At 31.7% G+C, this 24,123-nt stretch overlaps 3 protein-coding genes and 1 non-coding gene across 6 annotated transcripts; 3 read left to right on the top strand and 1 right to left on the bottom strand.

Annotated features, from left to right (window-relative positions):
* Positions 1 to 843: 843 nt before the first annotated feature.
* Positions 844 to 8,715, top strand: LOC100805896 (U-box domain-containing protein 34). Of its 3 annotated transcripts, XM_041011353.1 has the most exons (11): positions 844 to 985; positions 1,447 to 1,576; positions 3,229 to 3,445; positions 3,527 to 3,648; positions 4,418 to 4,533; positions 4,985 to 5,112; positions 5,286 to 5,575; positions 5,712 to 5,813; positions 6,353 to 6,781; positions 7,292 to 8,041; positions 8,157 to 8,715. In XM_041011353.1, the coding sequence occupies exons 3-11, from the start codon at positions 3,286 to 3,288 to the stop codon at positions 8,340 to 8,342; spliced, it is 2,283 nt and encodes a 760-aa protein (XP_040867287.1). In that variant the 5' UTR covers positions 844 to 985; positions 1,447 to 1,576; positions 3,229 to 3,285; the 3' UTR covers positions 8,343 to 8,715. The 3 variants fall into 3 exon arrangements, with proteins under 3 accessions (XP_040867287.1, XP_040867286.1, XP_003550626.1); XM_041011352.1 differs by having other exon boundaries at positions 881 to 1,550; XM_003550578.5 differs by lacking the exons at positions 844 to 985; positions 1,447 to 1,576 and having other exon boundaries at positions 3,113 to 3,445.
* MIR156S (microRNA MIR156s) lies at positions 980 to 1,113 on the top strand. The gene has a single exon (NR_126669.1). It is a non-coding gene; the product is annotated as a microRNA MIR156s (primary transcript).
* Positions 8,716 to 8,912: 197 nt separating the features above from the next.
* GLYI-23 (putative lactoylglutathione lyase) lies at positions 8,913 to 11,122 on the bottom strand. The gene is made up of 5 exons (NM_001254673.3): positions 10,939 to 11,122; positions 10,010 to 10,178; positions 9,828 to 9,911; positions 9,540 to 9,743; positions 8,913 to 9,418 (listed from the first exon to the last, which is right to left on the bottom strand). Exons 1-5 carry the CDS (start codon positions 11,005 to 11,007, stop codon positions 9,324 to 9,326), a joined length of 621 nt encoding a protein of 206 aa, NP_001241602.1. The 5' UTR covers positions 11,008 to 11,122; the 3' UTR covers positions 8,913 to 9,323.
* Positions 11,123 to 15,730: 4,608 nt separating this feature from the next.
* LOC100804277 (protein ALP1-like) lies at positions 15,731 to 17,647 on the top strand. Its single transcript, XM_003549156.5, has one exon. It carries the CDS (start codon positions 16,192 to 16,194, stop codon positions 17,545 to 17,547), a length of 1,356 nt encoding a protein of 451 aa, XP_003549204.1. The 5' UTR covers positions 15,731 to 16,191; the 3' UTR covers positions 17,548 to 17,647.
* Positions 17,648 to 24,123: the final 6,476 nt, after the last annotated feature.

Below are 24,123 nucleotides of genomic sequence, written 5' to 3'. Positions count from 1 at the left end.
AAATTTCTTTCTATAAATTATGATAAAGGTGATTGATAGCAAGACTCTTTATAAAAAGAAAATTAGGGATTATACTAGTACATTTTTTTCCTAACATTTAATTATATATTGACTTATTATTTAACAAAAAAAAAACTGCCTTTGTTAGATTCTTTAGCTCTTTGATCTAGCACGTGAGATCCTAAAAATTCTTAGAAGTTTAATTTTTTAGATTGATTATATGACTAATCCTTGATATGAAACAATTTAATTAGTCACACTTAAAAATTTATCAATCCTATCTAAAGATGTATTAGGTACAGATTATTTTTATTTCTTTCTCACAAACTTAACTTATATTATTGTCACTTTCATTAATATTATTTAATGAATTTAATGACACATAATTTTTAACTTATTAAAATGTTAAATTTCCTAAATAATGTGACATCACACATTATTTGAGTGATTATAAAACTTTTTTACTCTACATTATATTTAATGAAATTCTAATAAAAAATATTAACTAAAAATAAAATCAAGAAATTAAACAAAGTAGACACCTGTTGTACATTTATTCTCAGGTAACTGCAACCGAATAGCTGGCACGGCTGCTAACTTGCAACAACTATGAGGCAAAGTACATCCTTTACAAAGTATATCATTGCCCCAAATTTTTCTTTTGAAAGCATTGTATGGTTATTAGTTTGGCAGAAAAAAGAACCAATTAGAATCGTTAGATGAAATGAAAGAGAATTTATCTTCGTCAGCTACGGGCATATTTCATTATTGGGAGGTAGATACCTTCTCATCAGTCCCTCCCCTATATATTGAGAGCCAAACCACTCTGTAGTCTTCACCATCAAGTTAATTACAGAAGATATATATATATATATATATATATATTCTAAGAAAACTCATAATATGTATCTCCTTCAATTCTGCCATTGGGTTGATAATTAACAAAGAAGTGAATCAATTACAGAATAGTCTATGTATGCTTCAGGTTTGTTAATTTGTGGAGGTGACAGAAGAGAGTGAGCACTTGGCTCTTTCCTAGCATGGATCTTTCGTGCTAAAAGCTGTGTGCTCATTCTCTATCTGTCACCACCTCCTTTTACTCCCTCTCCTCTTCATTTCATACTAGTCTTTTGTCTGTAGCATATATATACTTGAAAGTTCTATATTAATACTACAATTGCATGATATACTCAAGTGCAAATCATCACATGCATATTTCATTTGCCACTTATTAAATAACAGGTAACTGGGTAATCTTAGGTATATAAAGAAAAAGAAATCAAATTAACGATCATGGATTCTGTTCCTATATGTGACTGTTAATGTGTTCTTAAATTTTCTAGCTTCTTCATTGTATGCCAACCATATGAAGATGTACTACTCTTTATACGTACTGACTGAATTTTATCCTATGATGTCTATATATATTTTGAGGATTGCCAAAAGACTGTTTGTATATGCTGGCTCTGGTGATCATGCAGTTCCTTAGATATCCCAAACAAGATGATGCAAGAACTTGCAATTATGGGACTCGAATTAATTTCTGCTCTGTACGTATGCATTTACAATATTGCATGTACGTATGTTGTTAATTGTTAAAGAGTAGCATCTAATAAGCCAAGTGTTAAAACCTCCCTAGCAACTATGTTGAACCTTTATCGATCTTTAATTATTGTAAAAGAAAAATAATGTCAGTGAGTTCCATATATTAATTAAGTTTATAAATAAGTTTTTTTTTTGTCAATATGTAAAAGCCAAAGATAAGTATCGGATGGTTTATAATAAATCATGTACCTTAATTAATTGAGTTAGATCATTTGAAAATAAGTTTTTGTTTACATAAGATTTCAAATAAATAAGGAGTCTAAAATGAAAACTAATTTTGGATAAGAATATTTTTTTTAAGGCATAAGAATGTCTTGTTTTAAAAACACAAAATCCTAGATATAAAACACTAGAGGAGAGCATGGTGCATGGTTCAGAATTTAAATGAAACTTATATTAGTTCTTTTGAAAATTGAAAATGTCATGACAATTATGTATGAAAAAAGTAGTCAAAATCAGTTAAAAGTTTTAAAGTTATAGTTTGAACTTCAAAGTTGAAAAGTTGTCTAATAATTGAAAGTTATTTATCCGATAATTAAATATAAGTGTTTGGTAAAATATTGAAATATTAATAAATATAAAATAATATAAATAGAGATGTTTATATGATATTTTTAAATAAATTTCAATATTATTTTATGTATAAAATAATTCTAATTTTACTTTTTAATTTATTTTGAACTTTTATAATTTTTATTTAAATATTAATTATTTTAATTCCACTTTTTAGTTTCAATTATTATATTTTTTGAATTTTATATATTTTACTAATAATCTTATATTAATTTTAAACTAAATTTAAAACAAAATAAAAATATCATATGCTTATTTTTTTTTGACAGATAGCATATGCTTAAATAGTTGTCATAATTCTATTATATTGATTATCATAATAATATCATTGTGTATTTTTAATACCACTGCATGTTATTATTGTCTTGTCGACCAATTATCAATATTTTGAAGTAAAATGCTAAAATGATAAAATAATTAATATTTAAAATAAATAGTATAATATAAAAATCCATAAAATAAAATAAAACTCTATTATGTAAGCTAAAAAGGATAAAAGGTAAACTTAATAAATATTTTAAGAATAACAAAGAAATAAAATTTTAAAAATAGAAATTAGCATCCAAAAATCACTAGCTACTTGAAGTAGCATAAAAAAAAAACACTACAAATTACTAAAAAATTATTTATCAAACATTACCAATACAGTCAAACAATTTTATTTTTTTGGCAGAAAGTCCAAAAGTTAACTGAAAATACTTATCAAATATATTATATATTTGTCAAAAATGTTAGTCAATAATTTTTTTTTCAATTAATATGAAATATCGACTTGCTTGCCTTCATCAAATTATTTATTTAATTAATCTACTTTTTTATGTTTTCCTAAATGAAAAGTTTTAAATGTTTTATATTTATACAATTTCATTATTTTTCATATGTTATAACATACTAACAGATTATCTCCTTACCCAGGGGGGAAAAAATAAGATTTATCCTTTAAATTTCATCTCCCACGTAAAACGAGTTTTATTAGCACAAGAATAGCGAACAGTAAGAGCAATGATCATAAACAGAGAAGTCTTTAAGTAAATTCAACGGTTGGTGCAGTAGTTGAAGACTTGAAGAGGAGCAATTAAATTAAAAGTATCGTTGACCAACTGAAATATGTCCACACCGTCGCGGAGATCGGTTGCCGTTGCCGTGAGCGGCGGGTCCAAGGGTAGCCGGCGAGCAGTGCAGTGGGCTGCGGACAATTTGGTCCCTCAAGCCGATAGGTTCATCTTAGTTCACGTCATCCCTCGAATCACTTCAATTGCAACACCAAGTACGTCACGTCCCTCGCACCAACTATATGATTCATAAGAAGAAACTAACTAACTGAAATGCGTTGTTGTTGTTTTTGCAGCTGGAGAGTATATTCCTATTTCCGAAGCAGACGCCGATGTGTTTGCAGCTTCTGTGCTGGATGCGAAACTAAAATCTGAACAAATCTTTGTTCCGTTCAAGAAACTCTGTGATTCAAACACGGTGATTATTTTCTTAGCATATGCAAATACACACTATTTCTTAACAAATCAAGGGTCCGTTTAGATAAACAAGTATACTTATGTATAAATTGAAGAAGTTTTAGGTTCTGTTTGAATAAACTTCCCTCGTACACACTTCTACGAGAAAGAAAACAATCAATTTATGCACTTAGAGCGTGTTTGGATACAAGGCTAGGTTGGAAGTGCTCTTGAGAGTTTCTTTACTGGAAAAAACTCTACATTTCTAGTAAAGAAGCTCTCAAAAAACACTTGTGGCTTGTATCATTTTTTAGAAACTCTCTCATCCGTTATAATAAGCTATCTTGGAGAACTCACAGGAATAAACTGAAAATTTTCATAAGCTCTCCCAAACAATTACACACATGCTTATGCGTCATAAGAGAGGCCATGCGATAAATTCACATTAGTTGTAAATAAGCTCTTTCAAACACACCCTAAGGCACGACTACTGTGATGTAAAGAAGTCTCAGATCTCTAACTCTCTTAGGCAAGATTGCAAGAGTGAGAATATGTTTTAAAAAATGCAACTGATGAAAACTGGACTTAAAATCTGTATCCCTATTGTGAGGACAATGAGTGTAAAAAAGGAGGAGGAGATATGTTTAAAATACAAATGTAGTATTGGATATGAATATGCATGCTGTTAATTTCAGATTTTCCGTGCTTCATAACTTGGTTTTCTGGTCTGCGCTAGTTTCAACTTGAGATTGAAAAGATGTTAAGGGAAGTTTAATGCGGAAATTTTGTAGATGGAAACAGTACTGCTAGAAGATGACAATGCTGCAGAAGCACTTCTTAGCTTTATTTCGGAGTCCGGGTCCCAAATATTAGTGCTGGGTTCTGACTCCTCAAATTTCATAACAAGGTATGTGTTTCTAAATATTCACAAGTGTTAAAGGCTAAAACAAACATTGTGATTTTTCTGTTTTGTTGATATATCAGTCAATGTGAAATAATCTTACTATATTGGATTATGTCTATTTATCATCAATGAAGTTTCATAGTTATGCTACTACATAGTATGATTTACTGTAGTGGAAAATATAAATGTTTTAGAGCTTTTATATGACAGATCGACTTGATTTCAACTTCCTATAGGCATCTATTATCTAATTAGGTTTTTCCAATTATGAGTTTGACACTTGCATGCTAAATCTGTCACCTCAACCGAAAACTTTCGTTGGAAGTACAACGAAATTAATTTTTCAGTTTTTTTTACAAACAGTTCATCTAAGGAAAAATGGATCATAAAGTAATATACAACAATGCTCCTTTACTAGTTCCTAGCTTCTAAAATCCAGTTTTTCTTCTTCCAGGAAGCTAAAAGGACCTGGGATACCAACTACCATTCTAAGATGTGCTCCTGACAGTTGTGATGTATATATTGTAGCTAGAGATAGAATTATATCCAAGTTGGCTGACTTTTCATCTTCACGTTCTCATGGTATGATTGAAGATCTTGCATTTCAGGATTTTGGTGTCTGCACCTACACCCTGATTGTGTGACCATCTTATATTGGTTTTCGATGATGCTTTCATAGAATTAGGGTCTTGAATTTATCTTTATGGATGAAGTTGTATAATTTCTGATTTTTTTTTTTATTTACCCTCCAACAGAGACTAGCCCTAGGTACTTCTTGTCTACTAAAGTAAATAAAGAGGACAATGGCATTGGCAGAGAAATGTCTGGAATTAGTTCATCCTCAAATGAACCTAAAATTCTAAGGAATTTCCGGTTTTTATCCATATCAGAGCGTAGTTACATTGGTCTGCAATCATCTAGTCGTAGGAATTCTTTTGAAAATTCTACCAAAAATGAAGAACAAAATTCAGAAAACTGTGGAGATGATATTGAAACTATCAGCCTCCACTCATTTGATTCCATTGCTTCTGCACAACGTGAACAGGTGACTTTTTTCTTTTTAGTCAAAAGGAACCATTGGGGGGGTGTCACATATGAATAACTTCTTGTGAAAATGGTATACTTTTTATTCTCCAACATGGCTGTGGTGTTCATATGATGTGTACTTATGTCTTATGCAGTTAGTCATGCAAGAAGAAGTGGAACGGCTGCAGCTGGAGTTGCAAAATACTATCACCATGTACAAACAGGTCTGTGAAGAACTGGTTCAAGCTCAAAACCAGGTGAGAGTTTGATAACATTTGAGATCTCTTTTGTTTGTAAAAGGAATTACATGTATGGGTCTCTAATTCAGCTAAGCTATTTTCTTTTATCCCCCTTCCTCCCCCCACGTTCTCAATGTCTAAGCCAATGCCTACGAAAAGTATCAACCCAATTATTTGTTAAAAGAAAAGGCAAATGATTTTCCCTAAGAGCATATAATGCTGCTTATCAATTACTTTTAAACATAAAATTTTGGATGACTAAAACCTGATCCACAGCCTTGAAGTCAACAAAATTAAAATTCAATAAATAAATCAAAGCAAAATGAAAAAAAAACTGGTTTCAATCATATTCAAACATAAAGCCCATGCCCTCTTTAATTTCAACAATTATTCGAAATTTAGTTTTTTAAGAGCCACAGCCATGTCTGCTTCATTGTGGCACAGTTGCTAAAATTGGACTTCAATTAAATTTTTGGTTTAGAGTTTGGCACTTCACAGTAATTATGCTTCAATCAGAGAACTTTATATCTTTATGAGTTAGCACTTTTTACTTGCAGGCCCTTTTACTTTCTTCTGAATCTCTTGAAGAAACTAAAATAGTTAATGCTTCCTTAAAAAGAGAGGAGATTTTGAGAAAGTTTGCTGCTGAAGAGAAAACAAAGTACTTAAAAGTCATGAAGGAGCTTGAGGAGGCGAAAAATAAGTTTTCCAAAGAGTCATATGAAAGACAGATGGCTGAACTTGATGTCCTTAGAGAATCAATAGAAAGACAGAGAATTGTGGATACATTGCTCTCAAATGACAGGAGATACAGAAAGTACACCATGGATGAAATCAAGCTAGCAACGAACTTTTTTGCTGAGGACTTGATAATTGGTGAAGGAGGATATGGGAAAGTTTACAAGTGTAATCTTGATCACACACCAGTAGCTGTAAAGGTTCTGCACCAGGACGCAATCAACAAGAAAGAGGAGTTTCTAAAAGAGGTCCTTCTTGTGCTTGAATTTTCTTCCCTTTGAAATTGTTTATATGAGAGTGAGATTCTGAGACTAACTCTTTGTTGTGTCCTTCTAGTGGGGTTCTTCATATCATATTTTAAATGTTCTAAGAGTCTAAAGCATGAACTGGTATATAAAATTTACAAATGTAAGCTTTAGTATCCAAGTCCCTTGGAAATTTTAAAAATTGGCTATCCCACTACCTCTACCACCGGAAAAGTTGACTGATAAAAAATTAGTAATAAACTAATCCTTGACAGATCAAGCTTCCTTAGGATTTACTCTGTTCGTTCTTTGTGTGCTGCAATAGTCCTCGTATGAAATTTGCTGATTTAAAAGTTGATTGAATTTTCAAACTATACTCCCTTGCATCACATTTTTCAATGCTTCCTAATGATAGGTGCCTTTTAAATATCTTAAGTTAATTCAATATTTGTATGCTGCAATAACAAGAGAAAGCATTCCTTCTGAGTTTCTGTTGTCTCCCATTTGTTGCAGGTTGAGATTCTTAGTCAACTACATCATCCTAATATGGTATTGTTACTTGGAGCCTGTCCTGAGAGTGGCTGTCTTGTTTATGAATACATGGAAAATGGAAGTCTAGAAGACTATCTTCTAAAAAAAAATGGAAAACCACCACTTCCTTGGTTTTTTCGATTTCGTATAGTTTTTGAAATGGCTTGTGGGCTCTCATTCTTGCATAATTCAAAGCCAGAGCCTATTGTCCATCGAGATATAAAACCTGGCAATGTCTTGTTAGACAGAAATTATGTGAGCAAAATTGCAGATGTTGGGCTGGCTAAACTCCTTGTAGAAGTCGTGCCTGACAATGTCACAGAGTACAGAGAATCAATTCTTGCCGGTACTCTGCATTACATGGACCCAGAGTATCAGAGAACTGGCACTGTCAGACCAAAATCAGATGTATATGCTTTTGGAGTTATAACTCTCCAATTGATAACTGGTCGACATGCGCGTGGACTCATTGTGACTGTTGAAGATGCAATTACAAATGGCTCCTTCCGTGATATTTTAGATCCATCAGCTGGAGATTGGCCACTGGATGAGACAGTGGAATTGGCTCAAGTAGCCCTTAAATGCACTGCACTCAGATGCAGAGATAGACCAGAGATTGATACTGAAGTTCTTCCAATGCTCCAAAGATTTTCTGATGCGGCAAATGCTAGTGCAAGGATGGGAAGAAATAGTGTAAGTGCGCCAAGCCAGTATTATTGTCCAATCCTTCAGGTATAATAAACCTGCACTTATCTGATGAACATTTGGTTATTGTGTTTTGATATCTTTGTGATGCATATCATTTTCAGCTATTTGTTCATTCTTGGTTGATTTGTGAGTACTGCAGGAAATCATGGATGATCCATATATTGCTGCGGATGGGTTCACTTATGAGTACGTAGCAATCAAGGCATGGCTCAGCAAACACAATGTGTCACCCATGACAAAGCTTAAACTTCAGCATTCTGTGTTGACTCCAAACCATACTTTACGTTCAGCCATTCAGGAGTGGAAGTCTGGAGTGACCTTTTGATTAGTAAGCAGTGAAATTTCTTACTAGTTACCGCTCATCACAACCCACTTTTACTTGGGGCATAAAAACAGTCACAATTTGAATTGTACAAAAGGTTTGAAAGATAGGTGATGAGATGGAGAGATAGAAAAAAAAATATTGTAAAAAGTATAGTAAGAAATTGTTGTATGAAAAGTATAACTCTGAGAATTCAGCTGCACGTGCTGCTATTTTTTTTTTTTTTCCATTTAAGGTTGCATATAAACTTTCTTTAGCCATTGTATTTATAGCACAAGAGAGAAATGTTAGCAGCGTGACGGCGTGCAGACTTTTCTTACGAACTTTGGACAAGAATGAAAGTTTATTGCGGATGAAATATTAGCATATTCATGTATATCGTGACATTGTTCCATTATTAAAGTATTGGCACGTTATAAATCTAATGATCATAATATAATGGACTTTTATTTGCTTTCTGTTCCGAAGTTAATTATTGCCATTAGGAATATTTTGTAATTCATAATGAAATTTGAAGCTTTGTGATGTAATGGTGCAGATAGAACATACTAATTACTTGTGCGTATAGAAAGAAAAGAAAAATAAGTAAGATAAATTGTTTACGATAACCCATTTGTCCAAACAATGAAACTCTTGGCTTCTGAATATCTCCAATTTTACGCCGTACTTGTATGTTTCCCTTTCGTGGAGCCTCTAGCACTTTGATGAAAAGATCACTTGCCATATTCTAATTTCTTTCAATCTTATTTCTCAGTATTCACGTACCGTTTATCCTTACAGGTGTGCTATATATAAGATGAACGCCAGTATTCTATTGCTGCTAGTGCCACTGCATAGCAGAGTAGCAAACAACTTTACTATGGCTCTTACTAGTTACAATCCCTTCAGCCTTTACATACATGTAATCATTTGTAACTTTATTTCTACATTCTGGTGACTTATAGCGACAAAGGGGTGTAGCCTAGCAAGTAATATCCATAAACATCAACCATCTACTTGTGTAAACTCTAGAGCATTTGCATCGGGATCACGTGCAAAGATTGCTGGTCTTCCAGAATGACTAAGTGTGTAAGGGATCCCTGAAAAGTAGAAGACCACAGAAAAGTATCATAAAGCAGATCCTAGAGCATGTCATTTAAAAGGCTGTAAATCATGGTGAACCGCAAATTTATGTTGTTTAAAGAAGGAAAGAAGTTGTACCCGCTTTATCAAAGATTGCTTTCAGCTTGGAAACATCACGAATCGCAATACACGTGTGACGATCTCGACCACCATGTTGAGCTCGTCCAGTTAAAGGGTCAGGGTTTGGAAGCTCCATCAAATGAATCATCTCAGAGCCTACCCACAACCAAGCACCCCTGTATGGAAGCTTATCATGTGGCCTTGCTTCATTAATCTTGAGGCCTAAATTCCATTCAATTTAGTTATTCATGTACTTCATTGTAACACGATGTACACAGATAATTTTAGTTTGACAAGCTGGCATACCTAGAACGTTTTGATAAAATTCAAGTGATCTTTCTAGGTTTTCACATAAAATTCCAACATGGTGCATACAAACGACCCCGTAATCTGAAAATTTCCAGCAACATCAAAATACAAATAATGGATCAAAAGCAACTCTGAAACACATGAATAAAGCAGACAACGAACAATAACCAACTACATACCACTTTCTTCATTGATAGAGACTGATTCTTTCTCAAGTACATCCCCTTCAACAGCTGCCTGAGATTTTATTGTCAAACTAGGAACATGCCATCTCCCATTTCTTACACTAGCACGACAAAATTTGGATTGCAGGTTTGTGGTCATGGGAGAAAAGCTTACATAATTCAACTGCAACAAAAAAGGTTTGTGGTGAAGTGTCAATTAACAATGGCTCACTGCTCAGAAACTGCTGAAATTCAGTTCGAAACAATTGAAGTTACATGCTTTCAAGATTCAAAGGCATTTGTGATTTATCACATGATACAAATTGCTGGCTTGCCAAATTGTATCAAATCAAGTTATTCAAATCGCAAACAACTATGTTTACTGCCAACACCAAAAAAGCACAAAAGAGACAGAAACATGTCAAAACAATCAGAGGCAAGAGGAAGTCATGTGGTACCAATATCCCAATCAGTGATGTTTTTTTTCCATCTGAAAAGGCATCAAATGCCCAAGAAAATTCACTTTTCTCCCTCCAATCCTTCCGATGGATAACTTTTGACTACGGACAATGGCCATGTTTATTGTTTACCAACAACAACACAGAGGACAAGTGGCACAAAACATATCAAACAAGTGATGACATAGTAATTTATTTCCTGAGCATTTTTATACTCCTAGTAAGCTATGCTATTATTAAAACAGCCCAACAACATGAGTAGCTCATGCATTAGAAATGCCTGGATTTTGCACCTTGTAATAAAACACCATGAGGTTGCACAATTAAAAGACAACCCCACCAACTTCCAAATTGGGAACAACACGTAAAAAGCAAACACATCCACTAAAGTCTCCAATTTGGCATATTGTAAGCAAAAGTGCAAAACAGAAAAGGCAAGAATACAAGTGACAAGAGATTAATGAACATGATGAATTCCAAAATCACCTTTTGGTTCAAAGGAGAGAGAAAGGAAGGTGATTTGAGAAGGGACGCCATGGCAGAACAACAATTCATAGGGTGTCTACTAATTTAGCATATGATTTAGAAACCCCGTATGAGTATAGTGAGTAATGAATGAGTGGACGCAGCACCCTTACCAGTTTCTGGTGCTCCTCAAATTTCAGAGTAAACACTCAACACTAGCCACTAATTTGGGTACCGGGCACTATTATAAAATCCCAACATAGTAGAGACCAATCAGTAAATATGTATAAGTCTGGAGAGTATCACAATTTGCAAAAAAATACCGATTTTTAGTTTTTCTTATTATAGTATGTACTTATGCTACGTACAATATGATTTGGTGAATATAATGTGAAGTTTTCGTTGAAAAAAATTTACTTAATAATAATGATGCATTATATTTTAAAATAACCTTAATATTTTAGAGGACGTAAATTCAATTATATAGCAATTAATACAAGTTAATTTAAGTGGATGGTGATTTTTTTTAAGCATGTTATTGGTAAAAAAAAAATTATCCCACCATAAATAATAATAAATCTTAGTTAGAAATTTAAGTGCAAGATGAATATTTTTTTTCAAACAACATAATTTATTTTATAATAAAAAATCAATTAAGATTAAAATTCTAGATCATTTAATTATGAGATACAAATTCTTACCACTTGTTTCAATTCATTATTAGCAGTGAATGGTGAATTTGTTATGTTTATATCATGATTCTTATTATATATGATTTTAGTTCTAATACTTAAATTTATATTTAATCATATTTTGATTATTAAATATTTTATTTTTAAAAGTATTAATAGGTGTATTGTGTTATTGTGTATGGTTTTTTTTTGTCTGCGTCACATAACTTTTTTAAATTTGATACTTATATATTTTTTTTTTAAAAAAAATAGATAAATGTTGACCGATGTTTTTTTATATTATTGTGATATATATAATGTTAGTATATTAATTATTAGTTACTTTTTAAAATCTTCATTTGATTTTTTTTTTAAATGAAACAATATTTTATAAGTAACATTCTAACACTTTTAAAATTGTGTAAGCACTTAGTAACATATATATCTAAATACTAAAAAATATTTTTTTAACTAAAATATTTGATTTTTTTGGTAGAATTTTGATGTATTTTCAATAATTTTGATCCTTTGTGCAAATTAATCTTCCATCCTACTGAATTACACTTAAAGTTTTTTTGTTCCTCTTTAAAACTTAAAGGTGTATTTAAAATTTTGTATAACAAAAAATGTTTAAAAAATCTTAATTAAGTTGTTTGCTTTTTTTCTGTTCTCTGTTTGAATATTATATCGATTTCGGAACAATAATATGTGGCTTGGGTCCCCTGTAAAGCTTGAACGTTTTTGGGAACTTTTTTTTAGAGACAACGGATGTTAACAATTAAAAAATAAATAAAAGCGTTCTGCATGACATATTTTGGGATTTAAAATATTGCTTGTGAACAAATTTTGTTGCATTTTCCTTATATTTTGTTCTCAAGCAATAATTATTTGTGTAACCAAGTTGTTGATATGATTTAGGTTTAATTACTCATTTAGTTTTTATAGTTTCCAAACTTTTATATGTTAATCCCTATAGATAATAAGTGACTTTTTCAGTCTTTGTAGTTTACCATTTCGATAAGTTCTTACCGTTAAAATTGTTTAACATCGTTAAATTATTGTTGCCGGTCATTCTTTCCCAGAGCTCCCTCTCTTCCGAGAGGCCCCCGTCTTGCAACGGATACTGTACTTTCACCCTCACTGTCGCCCGCTACAAAATCGGTGTCACCGTCAACCTCTTTGACACATGCAAAGGTGAGAAATGGAGATGAAAGTTTTGACGGCACGGTGTACGATAAGATTTTCCGTTTGAGACATAATACTCAATGATGATTCATAGTTGACGGCAACAATCACGAGTTCAGATTCATTATGGTTAAGTGCTATGTCTCAAACGGAAAACCTTGCCGTACACCGTGCCGTCAAAACCTTCCTCTCCATTTCTCACCTTTGCATGTGTTGAAGAGGTCACGACGATGCCAATTTTGCAGCCAGTGTTGGTGGAAGTGTAGTATCCGTTGCAAGGTGGGGACCTCTCGAGAGAGAGGGAGTTCCGGGGAAGGACGGTCGGCAACAATAATCTAACGGTGTTAAATAATTTTAACGATAAAAAACTATTGGAAATTAAATGGAAAATTATTGGGACTAAAAAGTCACTTATTAATCATAGGGACTAAAATTAATAAATTTAAAAGTTATATAGACTAAATGAGTAATTAAATTTATTTAAGGGTTTCATTCTTAAATTTAACAACCCGAAATTCAAGAATCCAATCATACAACGCTGCAGAAGTTACTCTAACATTGCAATTATGAAATGGAAATGATCTGACCAATCTCGCGGCATAAGGTCTTATTTATTTTCGATTAATTATTTATTTATAGATCAAAATATCAAATTAATAAGTATAACGAATTAATTAATCACTTACTATATAATTGAAAATTATTTAATATGTCATTGTCACTTAAAATACTCAAGCAACCGAGAGCTAGGATCTAAGTTCGTGTTGACGAAAAAAACAAGTAAGCTTAAGACCCGTGATAGATACATACAAATGATATAATGGTCAACCACCCTTATGATGAAATACACGCACAAAAAAAGAAGATGCATGTGGCTCGCTCGAACGAGGTGCTTAAAAATTTGAATTACGGTTTTGATTTTTTTTAATACTTTAGGAGTGAGGAAGAATTGAATAAATTGTATGTACATTTTTCTAATATAATGATACCATCACGTGTTACGCATGATATTACAGTAACTGACCTAGTATTTTTTATCTTCCATTAATTGTTTGATTTTGTTGATGCTTAATAAATTATTTGGGGACTTCTTTGACCTTTAAAAAAAATATTTGGGGACGATTAACATCAACTTTGATAGAAAAATATGTACTAAATGTTGAATTTGTTATTCCTAGTATAATATCAAAAGAAAATAGTTCTAAAAGTTAAATATGATTTATAAATACTTCATCGATGTAAAGCTGTTTTTCCAAAGTCAAATGTTTTCACAACTTAAATAAATATTACGTGGGAAACTGATAATTCATATGATACGTTCGTATAACCATTTGGCAGTGAAAATTTTAAAACAGTTCAAAGTTCAAACTATTTTCGGGTAGAAAATTCAAAATTTAGTCAACTATTCGATCGATCTCTCTACAAACTACACCAAGTAGGGTGAGAATATATTAAATGGTTCGGAAAACAATGGCTTAGCCTAACTTATTTATTAAAAAAATAGAATTTTAGTTTGTGTATTGCACAGGGTAGATATTTATTTTATAATTTATACAACTAAAGTTTATAATAAAAAAATTAAATATATAAAGTATATTATAATTAAAATATTTTCTCAAAAAATTATAATTAAAATATGTAATTAATAAATATTTTATACATATATGAAATGGAAACATTCCTAATTTTCTGTAAATTCTTATACGGGCGATATTATTATGAATTTTGCTATCTTAACGATAGGAATTTTAAAAAAATATTTAGTGTGTAAATTATATGAAAATACAAAAAGATCATGAAAAATATAATTTTATATATCTTAAAAAAAGGCTATTTAGTTTTTTAACTAGTCTCTTTAGGATACAAATTAACATTTAACCATTATTATTTTCCAAGAGTTTAAAGGGTGTTACTTTGAGATATTGGGTGAATAAAATGCTAGGGGCTAAGGAGTCAGGACAGTACACGCAAAATAAAAATTGAGTTCACGAATTATACGGATTACAAATTACTTGTAGCAATGCGTTCAATTTTATATATTTTTAATGACTTTTATGTCTCTTATATGATAAATATCTTGATTAAACACAGCAAAATAAAGTTTTCTTGATTATTTAATTTCCTTAATACTAAGCTGTTAAAAAAAATCCTTAATACTAATATCATCAGACCATTAATTACGACTTTTAATTAATCTAAGCTAATAATGGTATTCTAACACTTTAATTGAGACCCAAAAATCAAATATGGTAAAGTTAATAAGTAACACCACGTTTTTAATGAATTTTTACCGTATGTTTTATTGCAAAATTTATTACTCACTTTCCTTTATCATTTTTATAACAGTATTTGTTTATTTTTATATGTAAGAATCAGGATATTTTTAGAAAATTTTATTATAATTCATGCATTTTATTTAATCAATTAAGTTAAGTTGCTTAAAAGACTATTATTTTTTTATAAGACATTTATTAGTGTAAAATATTACTTATTTTTTCTTATAAAAAGGATAAGAGATAGTATTTTTCTTCTTAAAGTATCTTTAATTAATTAATAAATATTTTAGACTAAAAATAATAAATGTTGGAGTAAATTTTGTATCTCTTTTAAGAAGATTAGAGAAGTTGAGTAACGGCTAAATGAAAAGCAATAAAGGAAAAATAGAAAGATAATTAATTTTGAAAAATTAGAATAATTTTGATAAATTAACATAAATTATTAACAAATTTATTTTCTTTAACTAAATTAATCATTTTTTAAGAAATAAGAATTAATTGGAAGGCTTTATAAAAAGGACAGAGCGTGTACTTTTATTGAGATAGACAGAGGGTGTACTTTTCATTTCTTTATTACTCATTTTATTTTATAGTTTTTTCTTAATTGGTAAGATTCATAGGAAAAAAATAAAATAGTATTGTGAGGCCGAGTATAAAATGATTGAAGGTAATACTTATTCCGCTTTAATTTATTTTGATCGTTGTTTTATACAGATTAAAAAAAAAAAAAAGTAATATCCCATCGTGATTATCCGAGTACACTCATGTTCCTTGGCCCCTAAGTAAGATGCAATCCCCCCCATTGAGCAGTTACAGCCCTATATATACTACTATTTATCATTAATATATAAATAAAAATAATTAATGGTATATTTAAAAATTAAAATAATGATAATTATAATAAAATCGAAAGAGCATAGACTGTGGTCCTGTTGGCATAGGAAACTTCTGGCAACATTCCTAAAAATTTGCAACGGGGAACGCGTTGAAGAAAAACCCCACGTTGACAAAAAAAGCATAGTCAGGGGTCAAAGGTACCGCGTTCCCATTTGTGCACACGCCTACGCTTCTTTTCCATATAAAATCCCCATAGCCCTTCCTTCTCTTTCCCAAATTCTTAAGCGTTCACACAAGCTTTTCACATGGAAATCGGCTCCCCCGCATTCCTTACCCTCGAAGACTATTCTTCCTTCTTCTTCCCTGACATGGATCCCATTCCCAATTCCAATGTCAACAAGCGTCGTGCAAACAACGACCAGTTCGACTTAAATGACTCCGCATTCAGCCACCTCCTCAATTCCATCATGGATCCTAACCATTTCCAACACCAATCCAAACCAATCCAATTCGACTCCTCCCCAACCAAGAGAGCTCGCCGTGACCTCCTCGTTCTCGAAGACAGCCACCTCAACCCCGCCTCGGCCCCGCAACAGCAGCGCCGTCTCTGGGTCAAGGACCGCTCCAAGGACTGGTGGCAGCGGTGCAACAGCCCGGACTTCCCCGAAGAGGAATTCCGGCTCCACTTCCGCATGAGCAAGGCCACCTTCGACATGATCTGCCAGCACCTGGACTCCGCCGTCACCAAGAAGAACACCATGCTCCGAGAAGCCATCCCGGTTCGGCAGCGCGTGGCGGTGTGCATTTGGCGCCTCGCCACCGGCGACCCCCTCCGCGAAGTTTCGAAGCGCTTCGGCTTGGGAATCTCCACGTGTCACAAGCTGGTTCTGGAGGTCTGCTCCGCCATCAAAAGCGTTCTGATGCCCAAGTTCCTCCACTGGCCAAACGAAGCCGAAATGAAACCCATCACCGAAAAATTCGAGTCTCTCTCCGGAATCCCCAACGTGGGAGGCTCAATGTACACCACTCACATTCCCATCATTGCACCAAAATCCAACGTCAACGCTTACTTCAACAAGCGCCACACAGAAAGAAACCAGAAGACATGTTACTCTATAACCGTCCAGGGCGTGGTTGATCCCAAAGGTATTTTTAGCGATGTTTGTATAGGTTGGCCTGGGTCTCTCTCAGACGATCAAGTGTTGGAGAAAAGCGCGTTGTATCAGAGAGCCACTATGGGAAATTTGAAGGACGTGTGGGTGGTGGGAAACTCGGGACACCCTCTGATGGAGGGTGTTTTGGTTCCTTACACTCATCAGAATCTTACTTGGACGCAGCACGCGTTTAATCAGAAGGTTGGGGAGATTCAGAGCATTGCTAAGGACGCTTTCGCCAGGCTCAAAGGGAGGTGGTCTTGCTTGCAGAAGAGGACTGAAGTCAAGCTTGAGGACTTGCCCGTGCTTCTTGGGGCCTGCTGTGTTTTGCATAATATTTGTGAGATGAGGGATGAGGAAATGAAGCCTCAGTGGAACTTTGACATCTTTGATGATCAGATGCTGCCCCAGAATAATAACGTTCGCTCTAATGCTGCCGAGCAAGCCAGAGATCAGATAGCGCACTACTTGTTGCACCATGGCCGTGCAGGGACTAATTTTTTCTAGACTTCTTGGGATATCACACTTTCTCATTAATTCTTTTGGCTATGCCTTATTATTATAGTCACTTGCATTATAATAACATTCTCATCATCTACTTCTTATATGTATCAATTTGTATCGATATCTTTTGCCCCACCAAAAAAAAAATTGAATATTTCATTTTGAAAGCTTTTGGCATGTCCTTTAGAGTGCGTTTGAATAGAGAATTTTAACTGAGGAAAGTAATTTATCAGATAATTTGAATTTTTGTAATCTAGAATTAATTGTTTGGATGTTTTTTTTGTGAAAAATTTAAAATTTTAGAATTTTAAAACAAAATTTTAAACAATTATAAATTTGAAATTTCAATTTCCTTCTAAAAAGTGAGAAATTGAAATTCTCTTCTTACCGTCTTCTCCAAGAAACAGTGTATGAGCTCGTGCAACATCAATCGGATGTGAGCATAGAAAAACACTAATAACTAGCACATCAACTCTATTTTCTCTTTTTTTCATTCATTTTTTTTCACCCTCAACTTTAATTTTTTTTATCCAAACACAAAATTTTGAAAATAAAAGAATTTCAATTTAAATATTTAAAATTCTTAAAATTTAAAATTTATAAGAATTTTAAATTCCCCATCCAAACACACTCTTAAGGTTTTAGAGATTTTCGGTTTACCTCCCGTTTTTCGTTGAAAATTAAAACAGCGGGCTGGGATCACAGTTGTGATGGTTGTTAAAAACTCGTCAATTAACGTAAGCTTGATACCGCGGCGTCTTTATTTTATTTTATTTTTGGTACTATAGTTAACGTGTTTTTTTTGTTTATTTGATTCTAGTATTTTATTTTTCTCCGTGTGTAATGACGTACTAATGTACATTTTGTTCTGCTGTGCCCACAATTTAGACTTTGACCCTTAAAATTATAGCTCTCCACCCTAGAAACATATCATCGATGTGCTTTTGTGTGTTTCGTCAGTTTTGACTTCCATCTACGCAATCTTACTCGGAGAAGGAGCATTACTGTGACGTCACATTCTTTTTTTCCTCTTATAGGACAAAGGTCTACGTGTCTAGCTCCCAAGATTAATTATCATTTTTTGGTTGTGTTTTTTTTATTTGGAATGTTTCTACTTATCACATAATGAAAAAGTTTAACATCTAGAGAGAAGATAAGTCTTAATTTTTAGATTAAAATATGATATTAAATTTCTTTATGATTTTGGTGTAAATCTTTCACTCCCCTCAATTCCCCAACACCACTCTCAACTACCTTTCACCTTGCAACCCACCCTCCAACAAACTAATTTTCCCCTGCAACCCCACCCCAACTACCTTTCACCCTTTTCACAATGGAGAGTTAAGACTATTTTGATTTTTGAAGACACACAGGTCACGGTTTCTTATGTAAATATATGTTTCCTTCTTCTACCTCGACATGTCCCAGGACCCAGGTCCAAACTACACGCACTTTCATAAATGTTAACAACCACTGAGCACCTATGGGACGAAAAATGATGTTTGACAACAATATGATATAAATAATTATTTTCCTCATCATGTACCTTTCTACCTTCTCTTTTGTTTTTTTCGGGAGAAAAAGGGCTTTTGACATGGAGAATCACAGGGTGATTAAGGAGAAGGGAGTTGCAGGTTCTTTTCTTTCTATCCCGGGCAAGACATTGTAAATTTTCACTGAAATTTTGTTGGTCGCTTATTTTATGGCGTGAATGTTTCCAAAGTTCCTTTCTTTTTCTTTCAAATGTACTTATTCCGTATCCTATGGGAACATGGTTGTTGACTTGTTGCAAGATTTTAATACTATTCACACATTGTATGTTGATTTTAATTTTTTTTATTCTATTTGTCACATTATTATTGCTTTTTATTTCTCTCGTATTCTCTCTCTTTTATAACTCTTACTTTCCTGAATGTACCAAAAAAAAAACTCACTTTCCTATATTTCTTATACCTATATATAAAAAGTAAAAAGTATCAAGTTGAGTCCTTTGTAGTCTGTACTCTGTAGCAGTCTTTCAATTTGTAATAGGATCTCAGCCGTTGGATTAATCTAACAATTATCCGAGTTATCCTCTCAGAACCATTAAAAATCAGATTTATAACAATGATTTTTCATCCTAAGATGCTAATATAGCACTATTCATGAAATCTTTCCTTTTAAAAATAAATAAATAAATTGTTTTCCTCTTTACCCGCAGCCCTGGTAACTGGTGAGTATCATATCCAAGATTTATGTCACGCAGGTTGTTCTTAACGCCAGAAGTAAGTTTATTATATTAAAGGCAATAACAGTTGTCATCACATGCATAATATTTAACCTATCATTCATATTGTTGCTATTTCTTCCCTTGATGATTCCTGAATAACTGTTTATTTTGGTCCAGACAAATCCAAACTCGTCTTAAGCTTCTGTCACTTGAAATGGAGAAAATAAAGACTAAAGTCAATTTTCTTTATGAGGGTTATAATATTTATGTTTTTTTTATAACAATATTTATGTTTCTTAATTATTGCAGGGCAAGAAATACTAGGCATATCCTGCCTTCAAGTTGCATTTTGAATGTACTAATCATATATATAATCCAATCACAAGATGGGTTACATCTTACATGAAGCTTTTGAATTAAAAGTCAAATTGCGCTTCCTAATTTATAAGCTTGGCATAATCTATTTGTTCGTTTTACAATATGTCTCTCTGCATTTTGTCTCCCCGAATAATCCAAGACTAGGCATAATTCGACCATTTATGTTAACAAAACTTAGTCAAGCGCCTAATGTCTCTATCTGTATTCCTAATATACTGCACTAATTACTAAATCTTCACATGCAGTCAGTCGGTAAAACTCACACTTTGCAAGTGTTAAACTTAAAATCATTCATTAGCCTTTTCCTAATTATTAATTTAAGCGGCTTTTGGAAAGAGTTAGTTCTTGATATGGTGGCCGGTATCCATAGATTCAATTTATGATCAAGCAGTATAAAATTGAATCTTTGACAACTTTTTTTTAATAAAATTTAAATTTATGTATAATTTAAGGTGGGCCTGTACACTAAAACTGCTTTTGTGTGGTGTGTGCTAGACATAAAACTAGCCATGAACTTTCACTCAATAATAATTTAAGCTTTTGGGAAATTGGTTCTTGATGATAATAATTATATTGTACTACAATTGTTTGTGTTTATTTAATTAAGTTCAGTGTCTCCTTCAGTATTATCATTTTCCAATCAGGGATGACTCCCATGCCTGGGGCCCCATGCTGATTAACTGATAATGACAACCTCAACTGTCATTTAAGGTAATAATTAAAGATGCATAATAGTAATTTCACCATCATCAAATCAGATAGATCTTTAACTGGAAACTGGTTATTTAAGGAAATAAAGATCCATTCGCTTCTAAGGAAACAACAAATTAATAATACAAAGCAGGGTTTGCCCTTCTTTTGAGTTGACACCCACAAGTGTACAGAGATATCGTCATAGCTAAAGCACTGGGTTCAGTAGAGCTCAGCTAAAGCAGGAGTATATATTAATTTGGAAGTTTTGAAGATAACTAGATAAAGTACAAGTCTGTATCACAGGGTCATGACTAAAGTCCAAAGATACATGCCATCACTCGTGGCAGATTTTGATTCATCTTTCTTCGATCATTTCGCCTTTTTGTAGTGTGGCAAGCTATTAATTTCCAAATTAAATTATTTATACAATATATTTTAGGATGCTTTTAAATATTTTTTAATTTCATTTTACTACATATTTTTTTATTTCTTTTCTCTTTTGTACAAAATGTTGTATAAAGATGACATAAAAAGAGCAAAATGTTGTATAAAAATGAAATACAGTCAACATTTATGTTCATTTCCTTTACAGTAGTTTGTCAACAATATAGAATGTTAATCAATACTATTTTAGTATTTTATAATTATTTGTTAACGAATAAAAGTGAATATATATATATATATATATAAGTTTAATACTATTCAATATATATTATCAGTGTATTTTTATTAAAATTAATTAATTAGTAATTCTTTAATTACATAATGTTTTTAGAACATTCATTGATAATACTGTTATAAGAAAAAGTCCATTGAATTTGAGGGCCCTTTGGTCAGTTTGGTGTACAGAATTGCAAGGAACCTTGGGCTTCCGAAGAATATCTATGATGTTACCATAGTTGTTGACTATTGGAATGCTAAGGAAATAAATTTTTTCAGTGTTAACCGTTGAGTGATAAAATGTCAATTGCAACCTTGGAATTGTACGGATTGTGATTTGTTGTCGTCGAGTCCAGTTTATACACACGTGCTTCGGTTTGACTTGCTCGTAACTCATGGTGCTTTGGCTGCACTTTCCTAAATTCTAGGATTATGCCGTACATGAAATCTTTGCCTAAAATGCCAGTTCGCCGTTAGAATACCAAACAAAAAAGAGGCACCAAATGACACAATGAATCAGAATCAGAGAATGAGTGTCAATGCCTGCCATGAAAACGATTCCAGCGTGTATGCAAACTGCAGAGAACCTATATGGAATTGGAATCTTTAGATGAGAAGAAATTAAAGAAGACTTATTTCCAACATTAACTTTAAATGATGTATTTCTTTTCATTATTAACTAGTTTAAACTTTTTAATTTGGTGAATGCATAGAGGAGATTTTCTTATTTGACAATGCATACAGGAGATTCTTAGTTTGTAAAGAATAAAACATACTAATAAAAATATACTGCAAAAATAAAATTATATCTACCCTTGTACTACTAATAGTTATTATTTTATGATTTTAAAACGTTAAATAATAAATTAATAACTTACTAATATTTCGGACCGTAGTATATTTTGAAAATTTGAATACTTTAATCTTATTTAGATCAGACTACTGATTTAGTTTTTCAAAATTTACTTATCATTATTTTAGTCCTTTAAACGTTTGGGATGTTCATTTTTTAAACATTAAAATACATATAAAAAATTAGTCTTGTGTTATTTATAATTACTTGAAAAAAGACTGATTATTTTTATGTCATTTGAGTGTCTTATTTGGTATCATTGAATTTTCAATAAGTTATATGATGTGAAATTCCAAATTATTAAATAAATAACTTAATATTAATTTTCTATGTAAGTTTTGATAGTAGTGTGTTTAATAAATATTTTAAAAACCAGATCGGTCATAAAAGTTTATATATATATATATATATATATATATATATATATATATATATATATATATATATATATATAAAAAAAACAATGCAGTATTATTCAGAATCGAAATGGGAGCTAAGCAATAAGCATGAATTCAGAGGCCAAAGATGAAAAAAATGCAACGAGGAACTTCTTCTATCCAAATGAAGTCACCATTAACTTAAGGCAAATCTAACTAACAACTGGGCTAACTGGTTAGCTTTCCTTTTAATATGGGATCAGACAAAAATAACGAAGAGAAGAGATAATATTTCTACAGTCCAAAACCACCATTCCAAAATATATGGGTGTGAGCTGTAAGAGAATTCACCATTTTAATTTTTTACATGATAAAAATATATTCAAATTTCCCATCCACTTCTTCCATAAATCATAAACGTCTTTTATATTTTCACCAAATTCCACTGAACTCAATCACTTGCTGCCGTTACTCTTCAGTTTTCTGTTGAGGTCTATCCTGTAGAGGTTATTTTATACTTTTTTAACATCGAAATAGTTTTTAGGATCTCTTCCCATTATGTTATAATAAGTTACTACTATTTGATGAGTTACTTTTTTACGGAGGGAGGGTAAGAATCACAAATTATTATCAACAATAAAAGTGTAAATTTTTTAATTTAAGTATTTAATACAACTACCTGTTAAAGATTTTAAAAAATAATTATTAAGTTTGAACAATTTTGAGTAAGTTGACTCATACACATAGTAAAAGATATTACGATGTTACTTTACTTTATAATTTATCCTATTCTAGTTGTTTAGTATAATTTTTATCCTGATCGAGGGGGACTAGATTAAAAAAATATCAGGATATAATAGTGTACGTATATATATAATTTATAATATATGAATATTTATTTATTTTCATCAATATATATAAATTTATTTTCTTATATCTATAACCGTTAATATATATAATTATCTTTTTTATGTGTTCATTTTTTTAAAATTATTCTTTAGTATATTCAAGTGTAATTGCCATCACATCTTCTAAAAAAATTGTGCCACTGTTTTATTCAATTATTTTTTCTTCCTTTTGAAAATAAAGTTAGTAATATATTTATAAATACTTTGAAATATAAATTTAAATATATTATTAATTATGTTTTTAAAAAATTAGAGTTTGTGAGACTAATATTAAAGAAAATGAAATTCATAAATATTATATTGTTATAGAAAATTATATTAATTATTTAAGAAATATTATAACATTTGTGTGTGTATATATATATATATATATATATATATATATTTATTTATTTAATCTTGTATTTTTATATTTTATTTTAAAATATTAAATGTGAATTGTAACTTTGATCTTTTACTTAATTTTTATAATTTAGAAAATAATATAATATACAAAATAAA

Source organism: Glycine max, chromosome 17 (genome assembly GCF_000004515.6).
Source record: "Glycine max cultivar Williams 82 chromosome 17, Glycine_max_v4.0, whole genome shotgun sequence".
Taxonomy (NCBI): domain Eukaryota; kingdom Viridiplantae; phylum Streptophyta; class Magnoliopsida; order Fabales; family Fabaceae; genus Glycine; species Glycine max.
The sequence above is the reverse complement of the archived record's forward strand: the minus strand, read 5'-3'. Positions and strand labels throughout refer to the sequence as shown.

Bases quoted from the DNA above. Each gene is read 5' to 3' on its own strand.
- LOC100805896 (XM_041011353.1), top strand. From the start codon at position 3,286: ATGTCCACACCGTCGCGGAGATCGGTTGCCGTTGCCGTGAGCGGCGGG. The intron at 4,534-4,984 runs GTATGTGTTTCT...TTCTTCTTCCAG, and splicing joins TCCTCAAATTTCATAACAAG to GAAGCTAAAAGGACCTGGGA. The intron at 8,042-8,156 runs GTATAATAAACC...TGAGTACTGCAG, and splicing joins ATTATTGTCCAATCCTTCAG to GAAATCATGGATGATCCATA.
- LOC100804277 (XM_003549156.5), top strand. From the start codon at position 16,192: ATGGAAATCGGCTCCCCCGCATTCCTTACCCTCGAAGACTATTCTTCC.
- GLYI-23 (NM_001254673.3), bottom strand. From the start codon at position 11,007: ATGAATTGTTGTTCTGCCATGGCGTCCCTTCTCAAATCACCTTCCTTT. The intron at 9,912-10,009 runs GTATGTAGTTGG...GGAAATTTTCAG, and splicing joins CTCTATCAATGAAGAAAGTG to ATTACGGGGTCGTTTGTATG. The intron at 9,419-9,539 runs GTACAACTTCTT...TCTACTTTTCAG, and splicing joins AGCAATCTTTGATAAAGCGG to GGATCCCTTACACACTTAGT.